The sequence below is a fragment of the Ranitomeya variabilis genome, chromosome 2 (genome assembly GCF_051348905.1).
Source record: "Ranitomeya variabilis isolate aRanVar5 chromosome 2, aRanVar5.hap1, whole genome shotgun sequence".
Lineage (NCBI taxonomy): Eukaryota > Metazoa > Chordata > Amphibia > Anura > Dendrobatidae > Ranitomeya > Ranitomeya variabilis.
Window position 1 is genome coordinate 954,194,631 of NC_135233.1, and position 25,143 is coordinate 954,219,773.

General features: G+C 47.4%; 1 protein-coding gene across 2 annotated transcripts in view; it reads right to left on the reverse strand.

Annotated features, from left to right (window-relative positions):
• Window positions 1–9,410, reverse strand: part of XRN1 (5'-3' exoribonuclease 1) — a 175,547-nt gene extending 166,137 nt beyond the window's left edge. For both annotated transcript variants that reach the window (XM_077290791.1, XM_077290790.1), the window contains exon 1: window positions 9,094–9,410. In XM_077290791.1, the coding sequence (XP_077146906.1) occupies window positions 9,094–9,168 (75 nt within the window). In that variant the 5' untranslated portion in view covers window positions 9,169–9,410. The remainder of the gene's footprint in view (window positions 1–9,093) is intronic.
• Window positions 9,411–25,143: the final 15,733 nt, after the last annotated feature.

Genomic DNA, 25,143 nt, shown 5'->3' on the forward strand with positions numbered 1-25,143 from the left:
TCCCATCTTCATACGATGACGTCCTCTTCTTGTCTTCACGCTGCGGCTCCGGCGCAGGCGTACGTTGTCTGCAGTTCTGCAGTGCACAGGCGCCGGAAAGGTCAGAGGCCCAGCGCCTGCGCACTGCAGTACTTTGCTCTGCTCTCAACAGGGCAGACAAAGTACACGTGCGTTGGAGCCGCAGCGTGAAGACAAGAAGAGCACATCATCCTATGAAGATAGGAGGCCCCGGACCGCGACGCACATCGGTTCGGACCACTCAGGTGAGTATAATATAACCTCTTTTTCTCATCTTTCAGGATACATCAGGGGCATTACAAAATGCTGTAGATAAGCCCCTGATGCTGGTGGGCTTAGCTCATCTTCGATTTTGGGGGTGACAGGTTCCCTTTAAGGAATAACTGTGGAGTGGTACTTTAACCCCTTAGTGACAAATATGTCTTTTTGCTGACCTGCGATAGAAGAGATTAGCATCCTCCGATGGGTGACAATCGAGCAGCTGTCGGCTGTACACTATAGATGACAACTTACTGCATCAGCCACGATCAGCGTTGGCATCAACTATGGTCATTTAACCCATTAAATGCTAGTAGCCATAGGGACTACGGCATCTAGACGGTTATCCGAGTGTGAGGGCTTCCTCTTTAACCCCATCGGCACCTGAGATCTTAATTGTGTGGTCCTGATGTTTGCCATGGTAGTTCATAGCCACATAACGGCCTTAGCGTCTACTAGCTATAGTGGCCTGTTCAAAACTCAAAATCAAAATTTAGGTGGTTAAAATAAAAGTTTTCTTTCCTGAAAAGCACCTGAAGGGTTAATAACCTAACATGAAAGCAATTTTGAATATGTTGAGGGGTACAGGTTTTAAAATATTATCACTTTTGGGGGTTTCAAATATATAGGACCCCCAAAGTCACTTCAAAACTGAACAGGTCCCTAAAAAAAATAAGTTTTGTAAACTTCATTGAAAAAATTAAAAATTACTGCTACATTTTTAAATCTTCTAAAATTTAAACAAAATAAAACATTTTACAAATGGTGCTGATGTAAAGCAGACATGAGGGAAATGTCATTTATTAATACTTTTGTGTGATATGACTATCTGGATTAAAGGGATAATCATTCAACATTTGAAGATTGCAAATTTTTTTTAAAGTTTGCCAAATTTCTAAAATTTTTATAAATAAACGCAAAATATAACAACCTAAATGTACCATTATCATAAAATATGAGGTGTCAAGAAGAAGAAAAAAAAAAACAATGGGATTTGTTGAAGCTTTCTTATTATTATTATTATCACATTAAGTGACACTGGTCAGATTTTAAAAAATTGTCCCATCACCAAGAGGTTAAAGTTGGAAATAACCCTTTATAGGCTAGGTTCACATTAGCGTTTCTGTGCGCAGCGTATCATCTGCATGCACAAACGCATGCCAAAATGCCTGCACATCATCTTACGCTTGACGCAAACAACAGCGCTGCGTGTGCATGCGTTTAAATGCGTTTTGGCGTGCGTTTGCGCTTTTTATCCGCATGGTGGAGGCGGTGAAATCATTTTCTGGACATGCGCAGTCTAAAGTATGCATGTCCTTGCATAGAAATGCATTCCCATACACAGTAATGCATTTTTTGATGCACTCATCCGCATGCCTGCGCAATGCGCATATTTGATGCCTCCAAAAATGCAACATGTTGCATTAGCCACGCCCCGTGAAACGACGCATGCCTACACAAAAGTATGCGAACGCATGCCCATACGTACACCATGTTAAATATATGTATGCATGACGCATGCAGATCAAATGCTACGCACAGACGCAAATGTGAAACCAGCCATAGCTATAGCCCCTACAACAGGCTATGTTCACATTACATTCTGGCCATGTGCTCAAAGCCCCTAAAAATGGGATTCAGATGGAACCTCCGACAGAGCTATAAATGAGGAGGCAGCTTGTGCTCCCCGACAGAGCCATAAATGTCTGCCCTGATTGAAATGTGAACATGGCCTCGAAAATCTATTCACAAGTATGACTAGTCAGAGAGGGGGTCTCCGGCGGCTTCTCCCCACCTGATGAGAGACAGATGCGCATATAGGCAAAGATCTGTCTGTCACTGGCAGCGGGCGAGGAGAAACCACCGAAGACCAGCCTGTCTGACTAGTATATTCCACGTCCCTGGCGGCAACTAAACGTAGGTCTTTCTACAAAGCACTGCAGCGTTTCAGAGTAAAGCATACCTGGCTGAGATCATACAGCCGGTGCCGAGTACATGCTGCCCGTGGATGGGACAGCTCACATCACCTGTCAGATGCCCTTTAAGTTTATAGAACGGGAAAACCCCATTCAGCCATCCTTGCTGCACATACATGTCCTGTTCTTCACAGATGGAACACGTTCCCATTATAGACACTTATGCTCGCTGCCGGTAGTCTAGCAGCAGAAAATGATTATGTCTCCTGTAGTTTAGTGTCTCCCGCAGCAAAGACTTCGGGTGCTCCGTACCGCAGGTTATCAGCAAAAAACGCTAATAAGACTTTATTCATAAATCAGAAGTTTCATCAATATTTGTATGCAAACATCAGGAGTGTCTCCAAAACACAGAACAGGTGCCAATCTTTCAGTAAGGCCACGTTCAGTTTCTGATCAGTATTTTTAAGCTAAAGTCAGGAGTGGAACAACCAGAGGAAGAGTATAATAGAAACACGTCACCACTTCTGGATTTATCACCCACTACTAGTTTTGGCTCATAAATACGGAGATAACATACTGACAAAATACTAAACGTGGCCTTCAGGTTTTTCCACTCCTGGCTTAGGCTGACAAACAGTGATGCCACATACTGATCAAATACTGATGTGTGAATGAGGATTTAGAGAAATAGAAAAAAAAAAAAAAAAAAGGTTATACTACAGAGTTCCGCGCTGTCATCTTCTTGTGAGAGTGGAGGTATGCTTTTGTAGAACAACAGTGGTGGAGACACTAACTGGATGTCCGAAGTGTGAAGAGTCCTTTTTCTGTGTATCCGGGTGGTGGTCTGTTGTGCCCCCTCCATCACACGCCAGACTTCAGGCCGGGGTCACAATAGCGTATTGCATCAGATGCGATATGCTAATGACACTCGGCTCCTGCTCGCAGCAGAGCAGGAGCCGAGTGTCATGCGTTTGTGCTCTGAGCCTCTCGCACAGAGCGGATCGGAGCACAGCTGCGGAGGAGGCGGAGAAATGAATTTCTCCATCTCCTCCATTGCCGGGGTCAGCGTATATCGCACATCACTCGGATGATATCTGAGTGGTGTGCGCTGTCTCACTCGCACCCATAGGCTTACATGGGTGCGAGTGAGCCGAGAGTTGGCCGACTGTCCGTGACAATCGCAGCATGCTGAGATTGTCTCGGACCGAGGAAAGCGGCCGACAAAAAATCGGCTGCTGGGATCTGCCCCCGAGCTTAACATTGGTCCGAGTGCAATGCGATTTTTAATCGCATTGCACTTGTCCGTTTAAGTCGCCAGTGTGACCCCGGCCTTAGGGATATTCTCCCGGGTCCTAGAAAGTGCTGCTATCCACAGCCCCACAGGGCAGGTAGACGTACCACATGTGCTGCTGTACAGGTTCCTGGCCCAATGCTGGCAGGTGGGACTCATTTTTACATATGAAGGAGTGGCCCTATAGGTGCTAGTACCACCCAAAAGAAATGAGAACATTATTTGGCAGTGATCCAATGGTGAGAAATCTAGTATTGAAAACAGATGCAAATCAGGCTGGGAGTGCACTGGGGGTGTGGCCGTTCATCCCTGGTACATTGTTACACCCTAGTGCACCAACAGCCTGATTTGAATCCACTAGACGTTTCATGATGAGCAAAGATCTCTACAAAAAATAATTTTATTGGTGTCCAAGCATCTACACTACAGCCTCCACATGGCGACACGTTACCGCAGAAACGAACACGGCCATGTTTATCACTAATATAATGACACCTGACGTGTAATAATTCCATTTACCAGTGCTGAGAAATCAAGCAAAGCATGCAAATGATCAACAAAGTGCACTGGGGGCGTGACTCATGTATTGCCACACCTCCAATGTTCTTCCAGGCTAATTTGTTTCTGGCTTCTAAATTTCAACTCTCAGCACAGGCACATGCGATAAGAATTATCACATTACAATGGTAGGAAGGGTCTGAGGCTGGGACCCCGCTGAGAAGTCAGTGCTGTGTCACTAATGGAAGGGTCTGTAGCTAGGACCCCCTTTGAGAGGTCAGTCTTGTGTCACTAAAGGAAGGGTCCGTAGCTGGGACCCCCGCTGAAAGGTTAGTCTCATTTTACTAAGGGAAGGGTAAGTAGCTGGGGCCCCTGCTGAGAGGTCAGTCTTGTGTCACTAAAAGAAGGGTCTGTAGCTGGGACCCCCGCTGAGAGGTCAGTCATGTGTCACTAATGGAAGGGTCTGTAGCTGGGAACAATGGTGAGATGTCAGTGCTGTGTCATTAATGGAAGGGTCTGTAGCTGGGACCCCCAGCTGAGAGGTCAGTCCCATGTCACTAATGGAAGGGTCTGTAGTAGGGACCCCCGCTGAGAGGTCAGTCTAGTGTCACTAATGGAAGGGTCTGTAGCTGGGACCCCCCGCTGAGAGGTCAGTCCTGTGTCACTAATGGAAGGGTCTGTAGTAGGGACCCCCGCTGAGAGGTCAGTCTTGTGTCACTAATGGAAGGGTCTGTAGCTGGGACCCCCCGCTGAGAGGTCAGTCCTGTGTCACTAATGGAAGGGTCTGTAGCTGGGACCCCCCGCTGAGAGGTCAGTCTTGTGTCACTAATGGAAGGGTCTGTAGCAGGGACCCCCGCTGAGAGGTCAGTCCTGTGTCACTAATGGAAGGGTCTGTAGCTGGGAGCCCTCGCTGAGAGGTCAGTCCTGTGTAACTAATGGAAGGGTCTGTAGCAGGGACCCCCGCTGAGAGGTCAGTCTTGTGTCACTAATGGAAGGGTCTGTAGCTGGGAGCCCTCGCTGAGAGGTCAGTCCTGTGTCACTAATGGAAGGGTCTGTAGCAGGGACCCCCCGCTGAGAGGTCAGTCTTGTGTCACTAATGGAAGGGTCTGTAGCTGGGAGCCCTCGCTGAGAGGTCAGTCCTGTGTCACTAATGGAAGGGTCTGTAGCAGGGACCCCCGCTGAGAGGTCAGTCCTGTCACTAATGGAAGGGTCTGTAGCTGGGAACAATGGTGAGATGTCAGTGCTGTGTCATTAATGGAAGGGTCTGTAGCTGGGACCCCCAGCTGAGAGGTCAGTCCCATGTCACTAATGGAAGGGTCTGTAGCTGGGTCCCCCCCGCTGAGAGGTCAGTCTAGTGTCACTAATGGAAGGGTCTGTAGCTGGGACCCCCCGCTGAGAGGTCAGTCCTGTGTCACTAATGGAAGGGTCTGTAGCAGGGACCCCCGCTGAGAGGTCAGTCTTGTGTCACTAATGGAAGGGTCTGTAGCTGGGAGCCCTCGCTGAGAGGTCAGTCCTGTGTCACTAATGGAAGGGTCTGTAGCAGGGACCCCCCGCTGAGAGGTCAGTCTTGTGTCACTAATGGAAGGGTCTGTAGCTGGGAGCCCTAGCTGAGAGGTCAGTCCTGTGTCACTAATGGAAGGGTCTGTAGCAGGGACCCCCGCTGAGAGGTCAGTCTTGTGTCACTAATGGAAGGGTCTGTAGCTGGGAAAAATGGTGAGATGTCAGTGCTGTGTCACTAATGGAAGGGTCTGTAGCTGGGACCCCCCGCTGAGAGGTCAGTCCTGTGTCACTAATGGAAGGGTCTGTAGTAGGGCCCCCCGCTGAGAAGTCAGTCTTGTGTCACTAATGGAAGGGTCTGTAGCTGGGACCCCCCGCTGAGAGGTCAGTCCTGTGTCACTAATGGAAGGGTCTGTAGCTGGGACCCCCCGCTGAGAGGTCAGTCCTGTGTCACTAATGGAAGGGTCTGTAGCTGGGACCCCCTCTGAGAGGTCAGTGCTGTGTCAGAGAAAGAAGGGTCTGTAGCTGGGACCCCTGCTGAGAGGTCAGTTCTGTGTCACTAATGGAAGCGTCTGTAGCTGGGACCCCCACTGAGAGGTCAGTTCTGTGTCACTAATGGAAGGGTCTGGTCTGTAGCTGGGACCCCCACTGAGAGGTCAGTGCTGTGTCAGAGAAAGAAGGGTCTGTAGCTGGGACCCCTGCTGAGAGGTCAGTCCTGTGTCACTAATGGAAGGGTCTGTAGCTGGGGCTCCCGCTGAGAGGTCAGTCTTGTGTCACTAATGGAAGGGTCTGTAGCTGGGACCCCTGTTGGGAGGTCAGTCCTGTGTCACTAACCCTCCATCAGGGGCAACTGATCTGACAGGCGCAGCTCACTTAGGCTACTTTCACACTAGCGTTGTGCACTGCACGTCGCTATGTGTCATTTTGCAGAAAAACCGCATCCTGCAAAAGTGCTTGCAGGATGCGTTTTTTCTCCATAGACTTATTAGCGACGCAGTGCGACACATTGCCACACGTCGCAACCGTCGTGCGACGGTTGCGTCAGACCGTCGCCACCAAAAACTTTGCTTATAACGTTTTTTGGTGCGTCGTCTGCAGCATTTCCGAAAGCGCATGCGCGGCCGGAACTCCACCCCCGCCTCTCACAATGGGGCAGCGGATACGTTGGAAAACTGCATCCGCTGCCCCCGTTGTGCGGCGCATTCACAGCTAGCGTCGGTGCGCCGCAACATCGCATAGCGACGTGCAGTGCACGACGCTAATGTGAAAGTAGCCTAAGTTTCATTTCTCTATTTTCAGTGGTTTGTCTGGGAAACACCCTCCTCCCAGTACCTTCCTAACTTTAAAGGCTGTGTGAAACCTGAGAAGCCTCTTGTGCTGCAGAGCTGCAGGAGATCAGATATCAGTGTTTTGGCTTATCCGTCTCATTGCCCCTGAATGCGTCACACCTTTGATGGTTAGGGTACCGTTACACAAAACGATTTACCAACGATCACGACCAGCGATACGACCTGGCCGTGATCGTTGGTAAGTCGTTGTGTGGTCGCTGGAGAGCTGTCACACAGACAGCTCTCCAGCGACCAACGACGCCGAGGTCCCCGGCTAAGCAGGGTAAACATCGGGTTACTAAGCGCAGGGCCGCGCTTAGTAACCCGATGTTTACCCTGGTTACCATCGTAAATGTTAAAAAAAAAACAAAACCGTACATACTCACCTTCCGGTGTCCGTCAGGTCCCTTGCCGTCTGCTTCCCGCACTGATTGACTGCCGGCCGTAAAGTGAAAGCAGAGCACAGCGGTGACGTCACCGCTGTGCTCTGCTTTCACTTTACGGCCGGCAGTCAGTCAGTGCGGGAAGCAGACGGCAAGGGACCTGACGGACACCGGAAGGTGAGTATGTACGGTTTGTTTTTTTTAACATTTACGATGGTAACCAGGGTAAATATCGGGTTACTAAGCGCGGCTCTGCGCTTAGTAACCCGATGTTTACCCTGGTTACAAGCGAACGCATCGCTGGATCGGTGTCACACACACCGATCCAGCGATGACAGCGGGAGATCCAGCGTCGAAAGAAAGTTCCAAACGATCTGCTACGACGTACGATTCTCAGCGGGGTCCCTGATCGCTGCTGCGTGTCAGACACAGCGATATCGTATGGATATCGCTGGAACGTCACGGATCGTGCCGTCGTAGCGACAAAAGTGCCACAGTGAGACGGTACCCTTAGAATTTGCTGTTTTTATTCATCCCAATTTTTTTTAGCTTGTTTTATGAATAGCTAGTGCTAAATTTGTGGATTTGTCATAGAAGGTTTTGTTAGAAATAAGAGTGTGCTTCTCAGGCACATTGCACCCTAACACATATTCTCTCTCTCGCTTCAGCTTTTCTTCTGAAATGGCGAGGAGAATATTTGACTTGTCCAATGCCCTTCATGTTCAGCAAGTGCAAAATATACTGCTTGATGATGAGACAGAACCCTTACAGCAAGAAGATTTAGGGGAAGAAAGTGACATTGATTCAGAAGATGATGTGGAGGAATGTCCAGATGTGTCTGATACAGATCAAGATGGAGAGAGTGAGGAGGATGCTCAAGACATAGAAACATATTACTTTTCTGGTTATAAAACATTTTTTTTTCCACCTAATTATGTGTATTCTCATTTATTACATTCCTATTAAGGTAACTGATCACTTTTAGAGCATTGAATTGTTTTAAAAAGGAAAATATAGCTAATTTTCTAGCCTGTGCCGGACAGGAACAATGCCCCTAAACTCGTTATGAAACATATTGCCCCTGACGGAGGGTTAAGGGAAGGGTCTGTAGCTAGGGCCCCCGCTGAGAGGTCAGTCCTGTGTCACTAATGGGTCTGTAGCTGGGACCCCCCGCTGAGAGGCCAGTCCTGTGTCACTAATGGAAGGGTCTGTAACTGGGGCCCCCGCTGAGAGGTCAGTCCTGTGTCACTAATGGAAGGGTCTGTAGCTGGGACCCCCCGCTGAGAGGTCAGTCCTGTGTCACTAATGGAAGGGTCTGTAGCTGGGACCCCCCGCTGAGAGGTCAGTCCTGTGTCACTAATGGAAGGGTCTGTAGCTGGGACCCCCCGCTGAGAGGTCAGTCCTGTGTCACTAATGGAAGGGTCTGTAGCTGGGACCCCCCGCTGAGAGACCAGTCTAGTGTCACTAATGGAAGGGTCTGTAGCTGGGACCCCTGCTGAGAGGTCAGTCCTGTGTCACTATTGGAAGGGTCTGTAGCCGGGACTCCCTGCTGAGAGGTCAGTCCTGTGTCACTAATGGAGGTCAGTCCTGTGTCACTAATGGAAGGGTCTGTAGCTGGGACCCCCCGCTGAGAGGTCAGTCTTGTGCCACTAATGGAGGTCAGTCCTGTGTCACACAGGGAAGGGTCTGTAGCTGGCGCCCTGGGGTCACTTCTGTGTCAGAGACCTGTCAGGGGCAGAGGGCATCACACCGTGTGAACCATGCTGGTTACGTCATAATACATATTGCACAGGACCAGCACACAGCTCCCTGTGCTACAATACACGGAACATGGGGAGAACCGGACACGTCACCCCTGACCCGGAGAGCAGTGATGTCACGGTTACGTCACGCTGGCACGTTACCTGATGCTCCTTCACCACCTCACTGAGGCAGGGATAGCGCTCGGAGATCCAGCGGTAAAACTTGGGGACACCCATCCTGATACTGTACGTTACCAAACAGACGCACAACTGCCGGACAAACACCCGTCACGTCCGGCGCTTCTCACACACGTCACGGCGGGGAGGGCGGGGCGGTAATGTGCCGCTGTCACCGCACATAAGAAAGGTTGTGAGCTCCGTGAAACGCTAGAGACCGGGCAGCGGGCACGGTGCAGTGTGTGAAGAGCGGGGGCCGCCGGGACGGAGACCCACGTCACTGCTCTGCATGTTTGTTACTTAAAAGTGAAAGCAAACGTCTGATTGGTTCTTACTGTAAGATGACGTCATTCCATGGCCAAGAATAGAAACTAAGGAGAGAGGAAATTGACCGGTCTGTTACCATAGAGACCAGTATATGACGTCTGTATGGGGAGTGTAGGGATCAGTGTGTGACGTCTGTATGGGGAGTGTAGGGATCAGTGTGTGACGTCTGTATGGGGAGTGTCGGTATAGGGGCTCATACCCATATGCGAGGAAAAAAAGGTCCGATTTCCGGACCGAAAAAATCGACGAGTGTTCTGCGATTTTCACACCTAGCATCCAATTTACATCCGATTGCAGTGCAATTTTAGGCTATGTGCACACGTTTTAAATCAACCAATTATGATCCCTATTATTTCATTGTGTATATCCATATACTCAAATCTACCAATAAAGTCTGAAAATCGCCATGATAAATACTCAACCAGACTTAACCACAATGTTCAAAATGTATAGAAAATAGATTATTAATAATTACAAAAAATAACCAAAATAATTTTTAACAATGAAAGAAAAAAACCTCCAAATGTTTGTGGAGCGGAGAAATCCACATAACATCAAATGACACACCGGATAGAGGAATCAACTTAGCAATATATACGCCCATATGAACAGACCCAGTCATGAAATTCGTGCATGACGCTCTAATGAGCATCTATAAAAAGGTAAGTGAAGCTTTAATAAATTAATTACTGCAAAACAGCATGTATTTTTATGCTCACTACCTCTATACTGACATGCTAACTACAAATTGTTATAGGTCAAATGTAATGAGCAAAAGAAGGCCAAGGATTCACTCACATGTGGTATGATGTCCGTGTCTCCGTTCCTATACCCCGACGCGCGTTTCGTAACACTTCCTCAGGGGGCGTGTCGGGGTAGAGGGACGTCGGACATTTAAATCATACCTCCTCCAATCAGAGAAATGTTTTGGACGCCGGAAAAGGGCCACGTGGTTCCGGAAACACAAAGGGCACTGATGTCATCAGACGCGCACCGGAAATGACCTCACCAGTTCCGGGCTGTGGACCGCAAGCAGGCAGGCGCCCAATGATGAGCGTACTGCGTGCCAGCTAAATCCCAAGTGCCGGAATCGGTGACGTCCGTGCGTAGTCAGATCGCCCAGCAGCGCACATTCCGGAAGCACAGAAGGCATTAAAAGGCTAGAGAGGACACAGGTATTAGTGACACCCTACAATTATAATATACAACAATTTTAACAAACAAATTCATAATGTGTACCACCTAAATACTGACTAACATACTAGACAATAGTCCGTGAAGGATTAATAATACATAACAATAAAAATTAAAAATATATAAAAAAACACGCAATCATATCCCTTATAATGGATACGTAATACACAATATAAAGTGACCTGGTGAACCAATAAAGTGCTAATTATAATAATTTATTTACAATTACTCCCAAATTATTAAATGGCCATGAAGGCTTAAAGTGACAAGTGCCGCATAAATAATACATTTTATTTTATTCTTTCTGTGTCTTCAATTGCAGTATCTCGAGCCGTCCTTTAAATATCCTGAATGAAGAAAGGATAATACATAAAGTCCATATACCATAACAGATGGAATCTGTAATAATGATAAAAAGAAAAAGAATTAAAATTCATAAAACATCCCAAAACCCCTAAAAAACACTATAATGCCCAGGAATGAACTACTCCAAAAAAGCCGAAAAACCAAAATTCTCATTAAGCCCTATGGGGGCTATACTACCTAATCTGTAGATCCATTTGCTTTCCAGTCTCGCTAGGCTTTTCGCCATATTTCCCCCTCTTGACCCCATTTGGACAATGTCAATACCCTTGACTTTCAAAAGACTGGATTCACTATTATGATGTTCAAATAAATGTCTGGGTATAGTTTTTAATTGAGACGGGTCCTCTATATTTTTACTTTTCTCAATGTCTCTGACATGTTCCCTTGTGCGAATGCGTAGTTCTCTAGTGGTCAATCCTATATAAATTTTGCCACACGGGCACTCTGCGCAATAAACCACGCCTTTGGGAGCACATGAGATAAAGTGTCTAATAGAATATGTTCTATTACCCATGGTATTCGTGAAGGTTTTACTTTTGACCACATTATCACATGCCTTGCAATGCCCGCATGGATAGAAACCTACGTTATCCAGCCAAGTTTCTTTTTTCATGGGTTGGTAGTGACTATGAACCAACATATCTTTCAAATTTTTGGCTCTCCTGGCCGTGATAAGGGGAGAGGGGGGGCAAACATTTTTTAAGGATAGGATCAGTTAATAAAATTTGCCAATGTTTACGGATTATTTGGCAAAACTCAGGCCATTTATTGTTATACGTGGCAATTAAACGCGGACAAAAATCTTCTTCACGACTAGCCCCATTATAACAGATATTTTTATACAACAACTCATTTCTTGATTTGTATTTCGCATTGTTGTATCCCTTTTTGATATTCATATGACTATATCCTCTATTTTTAAATCACGTGCTCAAATCCCTTGCTTGCCTTTCAAAGGAATGATCATCCGAGCATATGCGTTTAACTCTCAAAAATTGTCCCATAGGTATCCCTTTGATTACCGAGGGTGGGTGGGATGATGTAGCATGTAACAGAGTATTTTTTGCTGTTACTTTTCTGAATACCTCAGTGGATAGATTACCATTAGCCAATGCGTTAATCTTTAAATCCAAGAAATCCAAATCCCGGCCAAATTTGAAAGTCAACTTGATGTTGAGCCCGTTGACATTCAGGTCCGCCATGAGTGCTTCCAAATGAGATACAGGTCCCTCCCACACAAACCACACATCGTCAATATAACGCATCCAGTGGTGAACACTGTCGATGCCAGGGATGGGATTGCTTATAAAAATATCTCTTTCCCATGCCCCCAAAAATAAGTTGGCATAGGACGGGGCACAGGAAGAACCCATGGCGCCCTTTGTGTTGCCGGAACCACGTGGCCCTTTTCCGGCGTCCAAAACATTTCTCTGATTGGAGGAGGTATGATTTAAATGTCCGACGTCCCTCTACCCCGACACGCCCCCTGAGGAAGTGTTACGAAACGCGCGTCGGGGTATAGGAACGGAGACACGGACATCATACCACATGTGAGTGAATCCTTGGCCTTCTTTTGCTCATTACATTTGACCTATAACAATTTGTAGTTAGCATGTCTGTATAGAGGTAGTGAGCATAAAAATACATGCTGTTTTGCAGTAATTAATTTATTAGAGCTTCACTTACCTTTTTATAGATGCTCATTAGAGCGTCATGCACGAATTTCATGATTGGGTCTGTTCATATGGGCGTATATATTGCTAAGTTGATTCTCTATCCGGTGTGTCAATTGATGTTATGTGGATTTCTCCGCTCCACTAACATTTGGAGGTTTTTTTCTTTCATTGTTAAAAATTATTTTGGTTATTTTTTGTAATTATTAATAAACTATTTTCTATACATTTTGAACATTGTGGTTAAGTCTGGTTGAGTATTTATCATGGCGATTTTCAGACTTTATTGGTAGATTTGAGTATGTGCACACGTTGCAGATTAGGCTTAGGAATTTCTGGTACGGATTTGTCGCGTTTTTTGTGCGGTTCCGCAGCGTTTTTTGTGTGTTTTTGCTGCGGTTCTCTTGCGGATTTGCTGCGGTTTTTACCCCTGCGGTTTTCTATAATGGAGTGGGTACAAAAACGCTGCAGATTCACAAAAAAGAAGTGACATGCTACTTCTTTTAAACCGCAGCGAATTTTCCGCAAAGTGTGCACAGCATTTTTTTTTCTCATTGATTTACATTGTACTGTAAATCAATTGCGGATCTGCAGCGTTTCTGCACCTCAAAAAAAACGCTGCGGATCCGCAGAGAATCCGCAACGTGTGCACCTACCCTTAAGGCCATGTTCACACTTTGTGGCGTGCTCTGCGGGTTCTCCCGCAGCGGAATTGATAAATCTGCAGGGCAAAACCGCTGCGGTTATCCCTGCAGATTTATCGCGGTTTGTTCCGCGGTTTCCGCTGCGGGATTACTCCTATACTATTGATGCTGCATATGCAGCAATATGCAGCATCAATAGTAATGTTAAAAATAATAAAAATTGGTTATACTCACCCTCTGACGTTGCGATCTCCTCGGCGCTGCACGCGGCGCTCCAGTTCCAAAGATGCTGTGCCGAGAAGGACCTTCGTGACGTCACGGTCATGTGACCGCGACGTCACCACAGGTCCTGCTCGCACAGCAACCCTGAGACCGGACGGCCGCGTGCAGCGCTGAGAGGTGAGTATATCATTATTTTTTATTTTAATTCTTTTTTTTTTTACACTATGCTTCCCAGGGCCTGGAGGAGAGTCTCCTCTCCTCCACCCCGGGTAGCAACCGCACATTATCCGCTTACTTCCCGCATGGGGCTGTGCCCACGATGCGGGAAGTTAGCGGATCAATGCATTCCTATGGGTGCAGAATCGCTGTGATTCTGCACAAAGAAGTGACATGCTGCGGAATGTAAACCGCTGCGTTTCTGCGCGGTTTTTCCCGCAGCATGTGCACTGCGGTTTGCGGTTTCCATAGGGTTTACATGTTAATGTAAACGCTATGGAAACTGCTGCGGACCCCCAGCATCAAAATCGCTGCGGATCCGCGGTAAAACCCGCAAAGTGTGAACATGGCCTAACATGAGCGTTTACATACAGCAGATCTCTTTGTCATTTACACATCGTTTTCAAGGGACACATTTGTCAAAGCACACACATTATTATATACTGTATATACTCGAGTATAAGCCGACCCCCCTAATTTTGCCACAAAAAACTTGGAAAACTTATTGACTCAAGTATAAGCCTAGGGTGGGAAATGCAGCAGCTACCGGTTAATGTCAAAAATAAAAATAGATACCAATAAAAGTAAAATTAATTGAGACATCAGTAGGTTAAATGTTTTTGAATATCCATATTGAATCAGGAGCCCCATATAATGCTCCATACAGTTCATGATGGGCCCCATAAGATGCTTCATACAAAATATGCCCCATATAATGCTGCATAGGTTGATTATGGATTTGTGTTTTACTATCTGAATATTTATTTTTATGAGGCTATCCCTTCCTTTTGGGTTATTTAAACCAACTTATTTAATCTTTTGAAAATTATCGCTGCGTCCAGAATTATATATTTATAATGTGACCCCCCTGTGTACATGCCTCATGCTTAAATTTCTTTGTACAGCACTGTCTTAGACTACGTTTTTACATCACCTCTATACACCGGATGTCAATTTTTAACAATAAAGTATTGATGTTTATAACATGTTTTTTTACCTAATATCGTCTTTTTGGGTATATGTTCTATATAGGATGATGGGTCTGATGATAGTCTCATCCATAGGTATTAATTCTTAAGTATTAGTGATATACCATGTGGAATAACGCTATAAGTAGCTATCCCCATAAGATGCTCCATAGAAACATTTGCCCCATAGCCGGCTGTTGCGATAAAAAAACCCAAAAATCACATACTCACCTTTTGTCCCGAGCAGGCCCCAGGCACTTGCAATATTCACCTGTCCGCGTTCCACCGCTGGGCGCCGCTGTGTCTTCCGCGTCCTCTGCAGTGACTATTCAGGCAGAGGGCGGCACGCTCACTAATCCCGTCATCGCGCCCTCTGACCTGAACGTCACAGGCAGAAGATGCAGAACACACAGCGGCGCCAAGCGGTGGAACGCGGACAGGTGAATATCGCGCAATACTCATCCTCCAGTTCCCATTATACTCATCTGCTCCCAGCGCGGTCCCTGGCAGCTTCTCACTGACAGGTGATCTTCGGCGCCTGCAGCTTCTTCTTGTGTTCGGCGGTCACATCGTACCACTCATTAAAGAAATGAACATGCGTCCATATTCATTACTTTAATGAGCGTTACCCCGTGACCGCTAAACACAGGAAGAAGCTGTGGGCGCCGGAGAAGCAGGAACGTGTAGAGACGCGCCAGAAGCAGGTACGTATGAATTGACAGCTGCCACTACCCCTCCCCCACCGACCCCCGGGACAATGACTCGAGTATAAGCCGAGAGGGGCACTTTCAGCCCCCAAAAATGGGCTGAAAATCTCGGCTTATACTCGAGTATATACGGTATATATATGATAGATAGAAAAGCTGGCAATTCCTGTGCGGTGTAAAGTAATATCACACTGACAGGTTAGAATAGAATATATACTCATAGAATACATATATGTCAGTAACACACACATATATACAGTATATGTATATTGAACTGAAAGATAGAAGAAAAGCCAGTAATTCATCTGCCGGCTTCTGTAAAATCACTGCAGGAGCCGACAGGATAGAAGAGATGGATTACATACAGTAAATACATATAGAATAGGTAGATATATAGATGTCAGTGACAAATGCAATTAGTATAGTGTGTGTGTGCAGCTTACTGTACATGTATTTAATTAATAAACAATTGTTTATTGGAAAAAAATGGCGTGGGCTCCTGCGCAATTTTCAAAACTGGGGGCAGATATTTATAGACTGGGAAGGGGGTAATACCCATGGAGCTTCCCAGGCTATAAATATAAGCTCACAGCTGTATACTTAGCCTTTACTGGCTATTAAAGTGGGGGACCCCCCCAAAAAATGATGTCGGGTTCCCCCATAATTAATAACCAGCAAAGGCTATGCCGACAGCTGCGGGCTGATATTAAAAGCCTAGGAAGGGACCATGGATATTGCCTCCCCCCGGATAAAAACTCACTCAGCCGCCCCAGAAAAGGTGCATCTGTAAGATGCGCCTATTCCGGCACTTAGCCTCGCTCTTCCCACTTGCCCTGTAGAGGTGGCAAGTGGGGTAATAGTTGTGGGGTTAATGTCACCGTTGTAAGGTGACATCAAGCCGGCTTAGTAATGGAGAGGTGTCATTAAGACACCTATCCATTACTAATCCTATGGTTGGTAAAGGGTTAAATAAAGACACAGCCAGAATAAAATCTGTTAATGAAATAAAACACCAAACACAGTTTGCCATCTTTATTATTCAGCTAATCCATGCGACGCCGTTGATCTCCTGTAATAAAGAAAAAATAACAAATCAACAATGTTCCCATACCTGTCCGGCGTTAAGTCTCTTGAGCGTAGGAAAATGAACTGGTATTTTCCCCTGCTTCAGAGTTCACAGGGGGTCAGGCTGTGAGGCAGCGCAGCATCAGGGACATCAGCGCTAGTCACTGATGCCGCTGCAGGCAGCTCCTCATTCATTCATCAGTGGTTTACAGCTGGGAACGGTCGCATTAGCAGCGCTCCCTGTTGTAAACTGTATATCCCCTAGATATGGATTACGGCGTGGGACTGAACGTCGGACAGGTATGGGTATATTGTTCGGTTGTTAATTTTTTCTTTATTACAGGAGACCGAAGGCATCGCATGGATTCACTGAATAATAAAGATGACAAACTGTGTTTAGTGTTTTATTTTATGAAAAGACTTTATTCTGGCTGTGTCTTTATTTAACCCTTTACCAACTATAGGATTAGTAATGGTTAGGTATCTTATTGACACCTCTCCATTACTAATACAATACAAAGGTGACATCAACCCCACAACTATTACCCCACTTGCCACCCCTACAGGGCAAGTGGGAAGAGCAAGGCTAAGTGCCAGAATTGGCGCATCTAACAGATGCTCCTTTTCTGGGGCGGCTGAGTGAGGGATGTTTTTAGCCAGGGGTGGCCAATATCCATGGTCCCTTCTTAGGCTTTTAATATCAGCTCGCAACTGTCTGCATAGCCTTTGCTGTTATTAATTATGGGGGAACCCCACGTCTTTTTTGGGGGGTCCCCCATTTTAATAGCCAGTAAAGGCTAAGTATACAGCTGTGAGTTGATATTAATAGCCTGGGAAGCTCCATGGGTATTACCCCCTTCCCAGGCTATAAACATTGCCCCCAGTCGCTGGCTTTCCCTCTGCTGGTTTTGAGAAGCCCACTCCATTTTTTTCCAATTAATAATCGTTTATTAATTAAATACATGTCCAGTAATTTGCACACACACGGTACTAATTGTATTTGCACCGACATCTATATATCTACCTATTCTATCTGTATTTACTGCATGTAATCCATCTCTTCTATCCTGTGGGCTCCTGCAGTGATTTTACAGAAGTCGGCAGATGAATTACCGGCTTCTGTCTATTTTTCAGTTCAATATAAATACATATATACTGTATATGTGTGTGCTATTGACATGTATATATACACAGTATATACTGTATGTATTCTATGTGTATATATTCTATCTTTTCTATTTAAACCTGTCAGTGTGATTTTTACAGTAGCCGCATATGAATTGCCAGCTTTTCAAGGAACACCTGTGTGTAAAAAACGGACAGCACTCGCATGATGCGAGTGCTGTGCGTTTTTTTCCGCATCCATTGACTTGCATTGGCGAGTCTTGTCAAATATACATAGCAAATCGCAGCATACTGCGATTTTTTTCTCAGTCCAATTTCAGCTGAGAAAAAAATCGCAGACGAGATGTCACCCATTAAATAATATTGGTCCGAGTGCAGTCCGATTTTTTATCGGATTGCACTAGTCCATTTTTCTCGCAAGTGAGTATCAGCCCTAGGGATCAGTGTGTGAGCTCTGTATGGGGAGTATCGGTATAGGGATCGGAGTGTGAGTTCTGTATGGAGAGTGTCGGTATATGGATCTGTCTGTGAGCTCTGTATGGAGAGTGTCGGTATAGGGATCAGTGTGAGCTCTGTATGGGAGTGTCGGTATAGGGATCAGTGTGGGCTCTGTATGGGGAGTGTCGGTATAGGGATCAGTGTGGGCTCTGTATGGGGAGTGTCGGTATAGGGATCAGTGTGTGAGCTCTGTATGGGGAGTATCGGTATATGGATCTGTGTGTGAGCTCCGTATGGAGAGTGTCGGTATAGGGATCAGTGTGAGCTCTGTATGGGAGTGTCGGTATAGAGATCAGTGTGAGCTCTGTATGGGGAGTGTCGGTATAGGGATCAGTGTGGGCTCTGTATGGGGAGTGTCGGTATAGGGATCAGTGTGGGCTCTGTATGGGGAGTGTCGGTATAGGGATCAGTGTGTGCTCTATGGGGAGCATCGGTACAGGGATCGGTTGGTGAGTTCTGTATGGAGAGTGTCGGTATAAGGGTCAGTGTGTGAGTTTTGTATGGGAGTGTCGGTATAGGGATCGGTGTGAGCTCTATGGGGAGCATCGGTATAGGGATCGCTTTGTGAGCTCTTTATGAAGAGTGTCGGTATAGGGATCGGTTTGTGAGCTCTTTATGAAGAGTGTCGGTATAGGGATCGGTTTGTGAGCTATGTATGGAGAGTATCGGTATAGGGATCGGAGTGTGAGCTCTGTATGGGGAATGTCAGTGTAGGGATCGGAGTGTGAGTTCTGTATGGAGAGTGTCGGTATAGGGATCGGAGTGTGAGTTCTGTATGGAGAGTGTCGATATAGGGATCAGTGTCTGAGCTCTGTATGGGGAGTGTCAGTATAGGGGTCAGTGTGTGAGCTCTGTATGGAGAGTGTCGATATAGGGATCAGTGTGTGAGCTCTGTATGGAGAGTGTCAGTATAGGGGTCAGTGTGTGAGCTATGTATGGGAGTGTCGGTATAGGGATCAGTGTGAGCTTTGTATGGGGAGTGTCAGGATAGGCATCAGTGTGTGAGCTCTGTGTGGAGAGTATCGGTATAAGGATCGGAGTGTGAGTTCTGTATGGGGAGTGTCGGTATAGGGATCGGTGTGAGCTCTGTATGGAGAGTGTCGGTATAGGGATCAGTGTGAGCTCTGTATGGAGAGTGTCGGTATAGGATTCAGTGTGAGCTCTGTATGGGGAGTGTCGGTATAGGGTTCAGTGTGAGCTCTGTATGGGGAGTGTCGGTATAGGGTTCAGTGTGAGCTCTGTATGGGGAGTGTCGGTATAGGGTTCAGTGTGAGCTCTGTATGGGGAGTGTCGGTATAGGGATCGGTGTGTGAGCTCTGTATGGGGAGTGTCGGTATAGGGTTCAGTGTGAGCTCTGTATGGGGAGTGTCGGTATAGGGATCGGTGTGTGAGCTCTGTATGGGGAGTGTCGGTATAGGGATCGGTGTGTGAGCTCTGTATGGGGAGTGTCGGTATAGGGATCGGTGTGAGCTCTGTATGGGGAGTGTCGGTATAGGGATCAGTGTGTGAGCTCTGTATGGGGAGTGTCGGTATAGGGATCGGTGTGAGCTCTGTATGGGGAGTGTCGGTATAGGGATCAGTGTGTGAGCTCTGTATGGGGAGTGTCGGTATAGGGATCAGTGTGTGAGCTCTGTATGGGGAGTGTCGGTATAGGGATCAGTGTGTGAGCTCTGTATGGGGAGTGTCGGTATAGAGATCAGTGTGAGCTCTGTATGGGGAGTGTCGGTATAGGGATCAGTGTGTGGGCTCTATATGGGGAGTGTCCGTATAGGAATCAGTGTGTGAGTTATGTATAGCGAGTGTCGGTATAGAGATCAGTGTGAGCTCTGTATGCGGAGTGTCCGTATAGGGATCGGTGTGTGAGCTCTGTATGGGGATTGTCGGTATAGGGATCAGTGTGTGTGTGTTATGTATGGAGAGTGTCTGTCAGTATAGGGATCAGTGTGTGAGCTCTGTATGGAGAGTGCCGGTTTAGGGATCGGTATGTGAGCTCTAATCATAGACCGGTGACAGGGACAAGGGGGCATCCTCTATGTCTGGAGGAAAGAAGGTTTAAGCATAATGACAGACGCGGATTCTTTACTGTAAGAGCAGTGAGACTATGGAACTCTCCGCTGTATGATGTTGTAATGAGTGATCCTCTGGATCAACATGTTAGGGCATGTTAGGTTAGGCTATGGGTTGAACTAGATGGACTTAAAGTCTTCCTTCAACCTTAATAACTATGTTAATAACTATGTTAAAAGCTCTGTATGGAGTGTATCGGTATAGGAATCAGTGTGAGATCTGTATGGAGAGTGTCGGTTTAGGGATCGGGGTATGAGCTCTGTATGGGGAGTGTCGGTATATGGATCGGGGTGTGAGCTCTGTATGGGGAGTGTCGGTATAGGGTTCAGTGTGAGCTCTGTATGGAAAGTGTCGGTATAGGGATCAGTGTGTGAGCTCTGTATGGAGAGTGTCGGTATAGGGATCAGTGTGTGAGCTCTTTATGGAGAGTCGGTATAGAGATCGGGATCTGAGCTCTGTATGGGGAGTGTCGGTATAGGGATCGGGGTGTGAGCTCTGTATGGGGAGTGTCGGTATAGGGATCGGGGTGTGAGCTCTGTATGGAGAGTGTCGGTATAGGGATCGAGGTGTGAGGTCTGCATGGAGAGTGTCTGTATAGAGAGCGGGGTGTGAGCTCTGTATGGAGAGTGTTGATATAGGGATCGGGGTGTGAGCTCTGAATGGGGAATGTTGGTATAGGGATCGGTGTGTGAGCTCTGTATGGGGAGTGTCGGTATAGGGATCGGTGTGTGAGCTCTGTATGGGGAGTGTCGGTATAGGGATCGGTGTGTGAGCTCTGTATGGGGAGTGACGGTATAGGGTTCAGTGTGAGCTCTGTATGGAGAGTGTCGGTATAGGGATCGGGGTATGAGCTCTGTATGGAGAGTGTCGGTATAGGGATCAGTGTGTGAGCTCTGTATGGGGAGTGTCGGTATAGGGTTCAGTGTGAGCTCTGTATGGAGAGTGTCGGTATAGGGTTCAGTGTGAGCTCTGTATGGAGAGTGTCGGTATAGGGATCGGGGTATGAGCTCTGTATGTAGAGTGTCGGTATAGGGATCAGTGTGTGAGCTCTGTATGGGGAGTGTTGGTATAGGGTTCAGTGTGAGCTCTGTATGGGGAGTGTCGGTATAGGGATCAGTGTGTGAGCTCTGTATGGGGAGTGTCGGTATAGGGATCGGTGTGTGAGCTCTGTATGGGGAGTGTCGGTATAGGGTTCAGTGTGAATTCTGTATGGGGAGCGTCGGTATAGGGATCGGTGTGTGAGCTCTGTATGGGGAGTGTCGGTATAGGGATCAGTGTGTGAGCTCTGTATGGGGAGTGTCGGTATAGGGATCGGTGTGTGAGCTCTGTATGGGGAGTGTCGGTATAGGAATCAGTGTGTGAGCTCTGTATGGGGAGTGTCGGTATAGGGTTCAGTGTGAGCTCTGTATGGAGAGTGTCGGTATAGGGATCAGTGTGTGAGCTCTGTATGGGGAGTGTCGGTATAGGGTTCAGTGTGAGCTCTGTATGGGGAGTGTCGGTATAGGGATCAGTGTGAGCTCTGTATGGAGAGTGTCGGTATAGGATTCAGTGTGAGCTCTGTATGGGGAGTGTCGGTATAGGGTTCAGTGTGAGCTCTGTATGGGGAGTGTCGGTATAGGGTTCAGTGTGAGCTCTGTATGGGGAGTGTCGGTATAGGGTTCAGTGTGAGCTCTGTATGGGGAGTGTCGGTATAGGGATCGGTGTGTGAGCTCTGTATGGGGAGTGTCGGTATAGGGTTCAGTGTGAGCTCTGTATGGGGAGTGTCGGTATAGGGATCGGTGTGTGAGCTCTGTATGGGGAGTGTCGGTATAGGGATCGGTGTGTGAGCTCTGTATGGGGAGTGTCGGTATAGGGATCGGTGTGAGCTCTGTATGGGGAGTGTCGGTATAGGGATCAGTGTGTGAGCTCTGTATGGGGAGTGTTGGTATAGGGATCGGTGTGAGCTCTGTATGGGGAGTGTCGGTATAGGGATCAGTGTGTGAGCTCTGTATGGGGAGTGTCGGTATAGGGATCAGTGTGTGAGCTCTGTATGGGGAGTGTCGGTATAGGGATCAGTGTGTGAGCTCTGTATGGGGAGTGTCGGTATAGAGATCAGTGTGAGCTCTGTATGGGGAGTGTCGGTATAGGGATCAGTGTGTGGGCTCTGTATGGGGAGTGTCCGTATAGGAATCAGTGTGTGAGTTATGTATAGCGAGTGTCGGTATAGAGATCAGTGTGAGCTCTGTATGCGGAGTGTCCGTATAGGGATCGGTGTGTGAGCTCTGTATGGGGATTGTCGGTATAGGGATCAGTGTGTGTGTGTTATGTATGGAGAGTGTCTGTCAGTATAGGGATCAGTGTGTGAGCTCTGTATGGAGAGTGCCGGTTTAGGGATCGGTATGTGAGCTCTAATCATAGACCGGTGACAGGGACAAGGGGGCATCCTCTATGTCTGGAGGAAAGAAGGTTTAAGCATAATGACAGACGCGGATTCTTTACTGTAAGAGCAGTGAGACTATGGAACTCTCCGCTGTATGATGTTGTAATGAGTGATCCTCTGGATCAACATGTTAGGGCATGTTAGGTTAGGCTATGGGTTGAACTAGATGGACTTAAAGTCTTCCTTCAACCTTAATAACTATGTTAATAACTATGTTAAAAGCTCTGTATGGAGTGTATCGGTATAGGAATCAGTGTGAGATCTGTATGGAGAGTGTCGGTTTAGGGATCGGGGTATGAGCTCTGTATGGGGAGTGTCGGTATATGGATCGGGGTGTGAGCTCTGTATGGGGAGTGTCGGTATAGGGTTCAGTGTGAGCTCTGTATGGAAAGTGTCGGTATAGGGATCAGTGTGTGAGCTCTGTATGGAGAGTGTCGGTATAGGGATCAGTGTGTGAGCTCTTTATGGAGAGTCGGTATAGAGATCGGGATCTGAGCTCTGTATGGGGAGTGTCGGTATAGGGATCGGGGTGTGAGCTCTGTATGGGGAGTGTCGGTATAGGGATCGGGGTGTGAGCTCTGTATGGAGAGTGTCGGTATAGGGATCGAGGTGTGAGGTCTGCATGGAGAGTGTCTGTATAGAGAGCGGGGTGTGAGCTCTGTATGGAGAGTGTTGATATAGGGATCGGGGTGTGAGCTCTGAATGGGGAATGTCGGTATAGGGATCGGTGTGTGAGCTCTGTATGGGGAGTGTCGGTATAGGGATCGGTGTGTGAGCTCTGTATGGGGAGTGACGGTATAGGGTTCAGTGTGAGCTCTGTATGGAGAGTGTCGGTATAGGGATCGGGGTATGAGCTCTGTATGGAGAGTGTCGGTATAGGGATCAGTGTGTGAGCTCTGTATGGGGAGTGTCGGTATAGGGTTCAGTGTGAGCTCTGTATGGAGAGTGTCGGTATAGGGTTCAGTGTGAGCTCTGTATGGAGAGTGTCGGTATAGGGATCGGGGTATGAGCTCTGTATGTAGAGTGTCGGTATAGGGATCAGTGTGTGAGCTCTGTATGGGGAGTGTTGGTATAGGGTTCAGTGTGAGCTCTGTATGGGGAGTGTCGGTATAGGGATCAGTGTGTGAGCTCTGTATGGGGAGTGTCGGTATAGGGATCGGTGTGTGAGCTCTGTATGGGGAGTGTCGGTATAGGGTTCAGTGTGAATTCTGTATGGGGAGCGTCGGTATAGGGATCGGTGTGTGAGCTCTGTATGGGGAGTGTCGGTATAGGGATCAGTGTGTGAGCTCTGTATGGGGAGTGTCGGTATAGGGATCGGTGTGTGAGCTCTGTATGGGGAGTGTCGGTATAGGGTTCAGTGTGAGCTCTGTATGGAGAGTGTCGGTATAGGGATCAGTGTGTGAGCTCTGTATGGGGAGTGTCGGTATAGGAATCAGTGTGTGAGCTCTGTATGGGGAGTGTCGGTATAGGGTTCAGTGTGAGCTCTGTATGGAGAGTGTCGGTATAGGGATCAGTGTGTGAGCTCTGTATGGGGAGTGTCGGTATAGGGTTCAGTGTGAGCTCTGTATGGGGAGTGTCGGTATAGGGATCGGTGTGTGAGCTCTGTATGGAGAGTGTCGGTATAGGGATCACTGTGTGAGCTCTGTATGGGGAGTGTCGGTATAGGGTTCAGTGTGAGCTCTGTATGGGGAGTGTCGGTATAGGGATCGGTGTGTGAGCTCTGTATGGAGAGTGTCGGTATAGGGTTCAGTGTGAGCTCTGTATGGGGAGTGTCGGTATAGGGATCAGTGTGTGAGCTCTGTATGGGGAGTGTCGGTATAGGGATCGGTGTGTGAGCTCTGTATGGGGAGTGTCGGTATAGGGTTCAGTGTGAGCTCTGTATGGGGAGTGTCGGTATAGGGATCAGTGTGTGAGCTCTGTATGGGGAGTGTCGGTATAGGGATCAGTGTGTGAGCTCTGTATGGGGAGTGTCGGTATAGGGATCGGTGTGTGAGCTCTGTATGGGGAGTGTCGGTATAGGGTTCAGTGTGAGCTCTGTATGGGGAGTGTCGGTATAGGGATCAGTGTGTGAGCTCTGTATGGGGAGTGTCGGTATAGGGATCAGTGTGTGAGCTCTGTATGGGGAGTGTCGGTATAGGGATCAGTGTGTGAGTTCTGGATGGGGAGTGTCGGTATAGAGATCAGTGTGAGCTCTGTATGGAGAGTGTCGGTATAGGTAGGGATCAGTGTGTGAATTCTGGATGGGGAGTGTCGGTATAGGGATCGGTGTGTGAGCTCTGTATGGGGAGTGTCGGTGTAGGGTTCAGTGTGAGCTCTGTATGGGGAGTGTCGGTATAGGGATCAGTGTGTGAATTCTGTATGGGGAGTGTCGGTATAGGGACCGGTGTGTGAGCTCTGTTTGGGGAGTGTCGGTATAGGGATCGGTGTGTGAATTCTGTATGGAGAGTGTCGGTATAGGGATCGGGGTGTGAGCTCTGTATGGGGATCGGGGTGTGAGCTCTGTATGGGGAGTGTCGGTATAGGGATCAGTGTGTGAATTCTGTA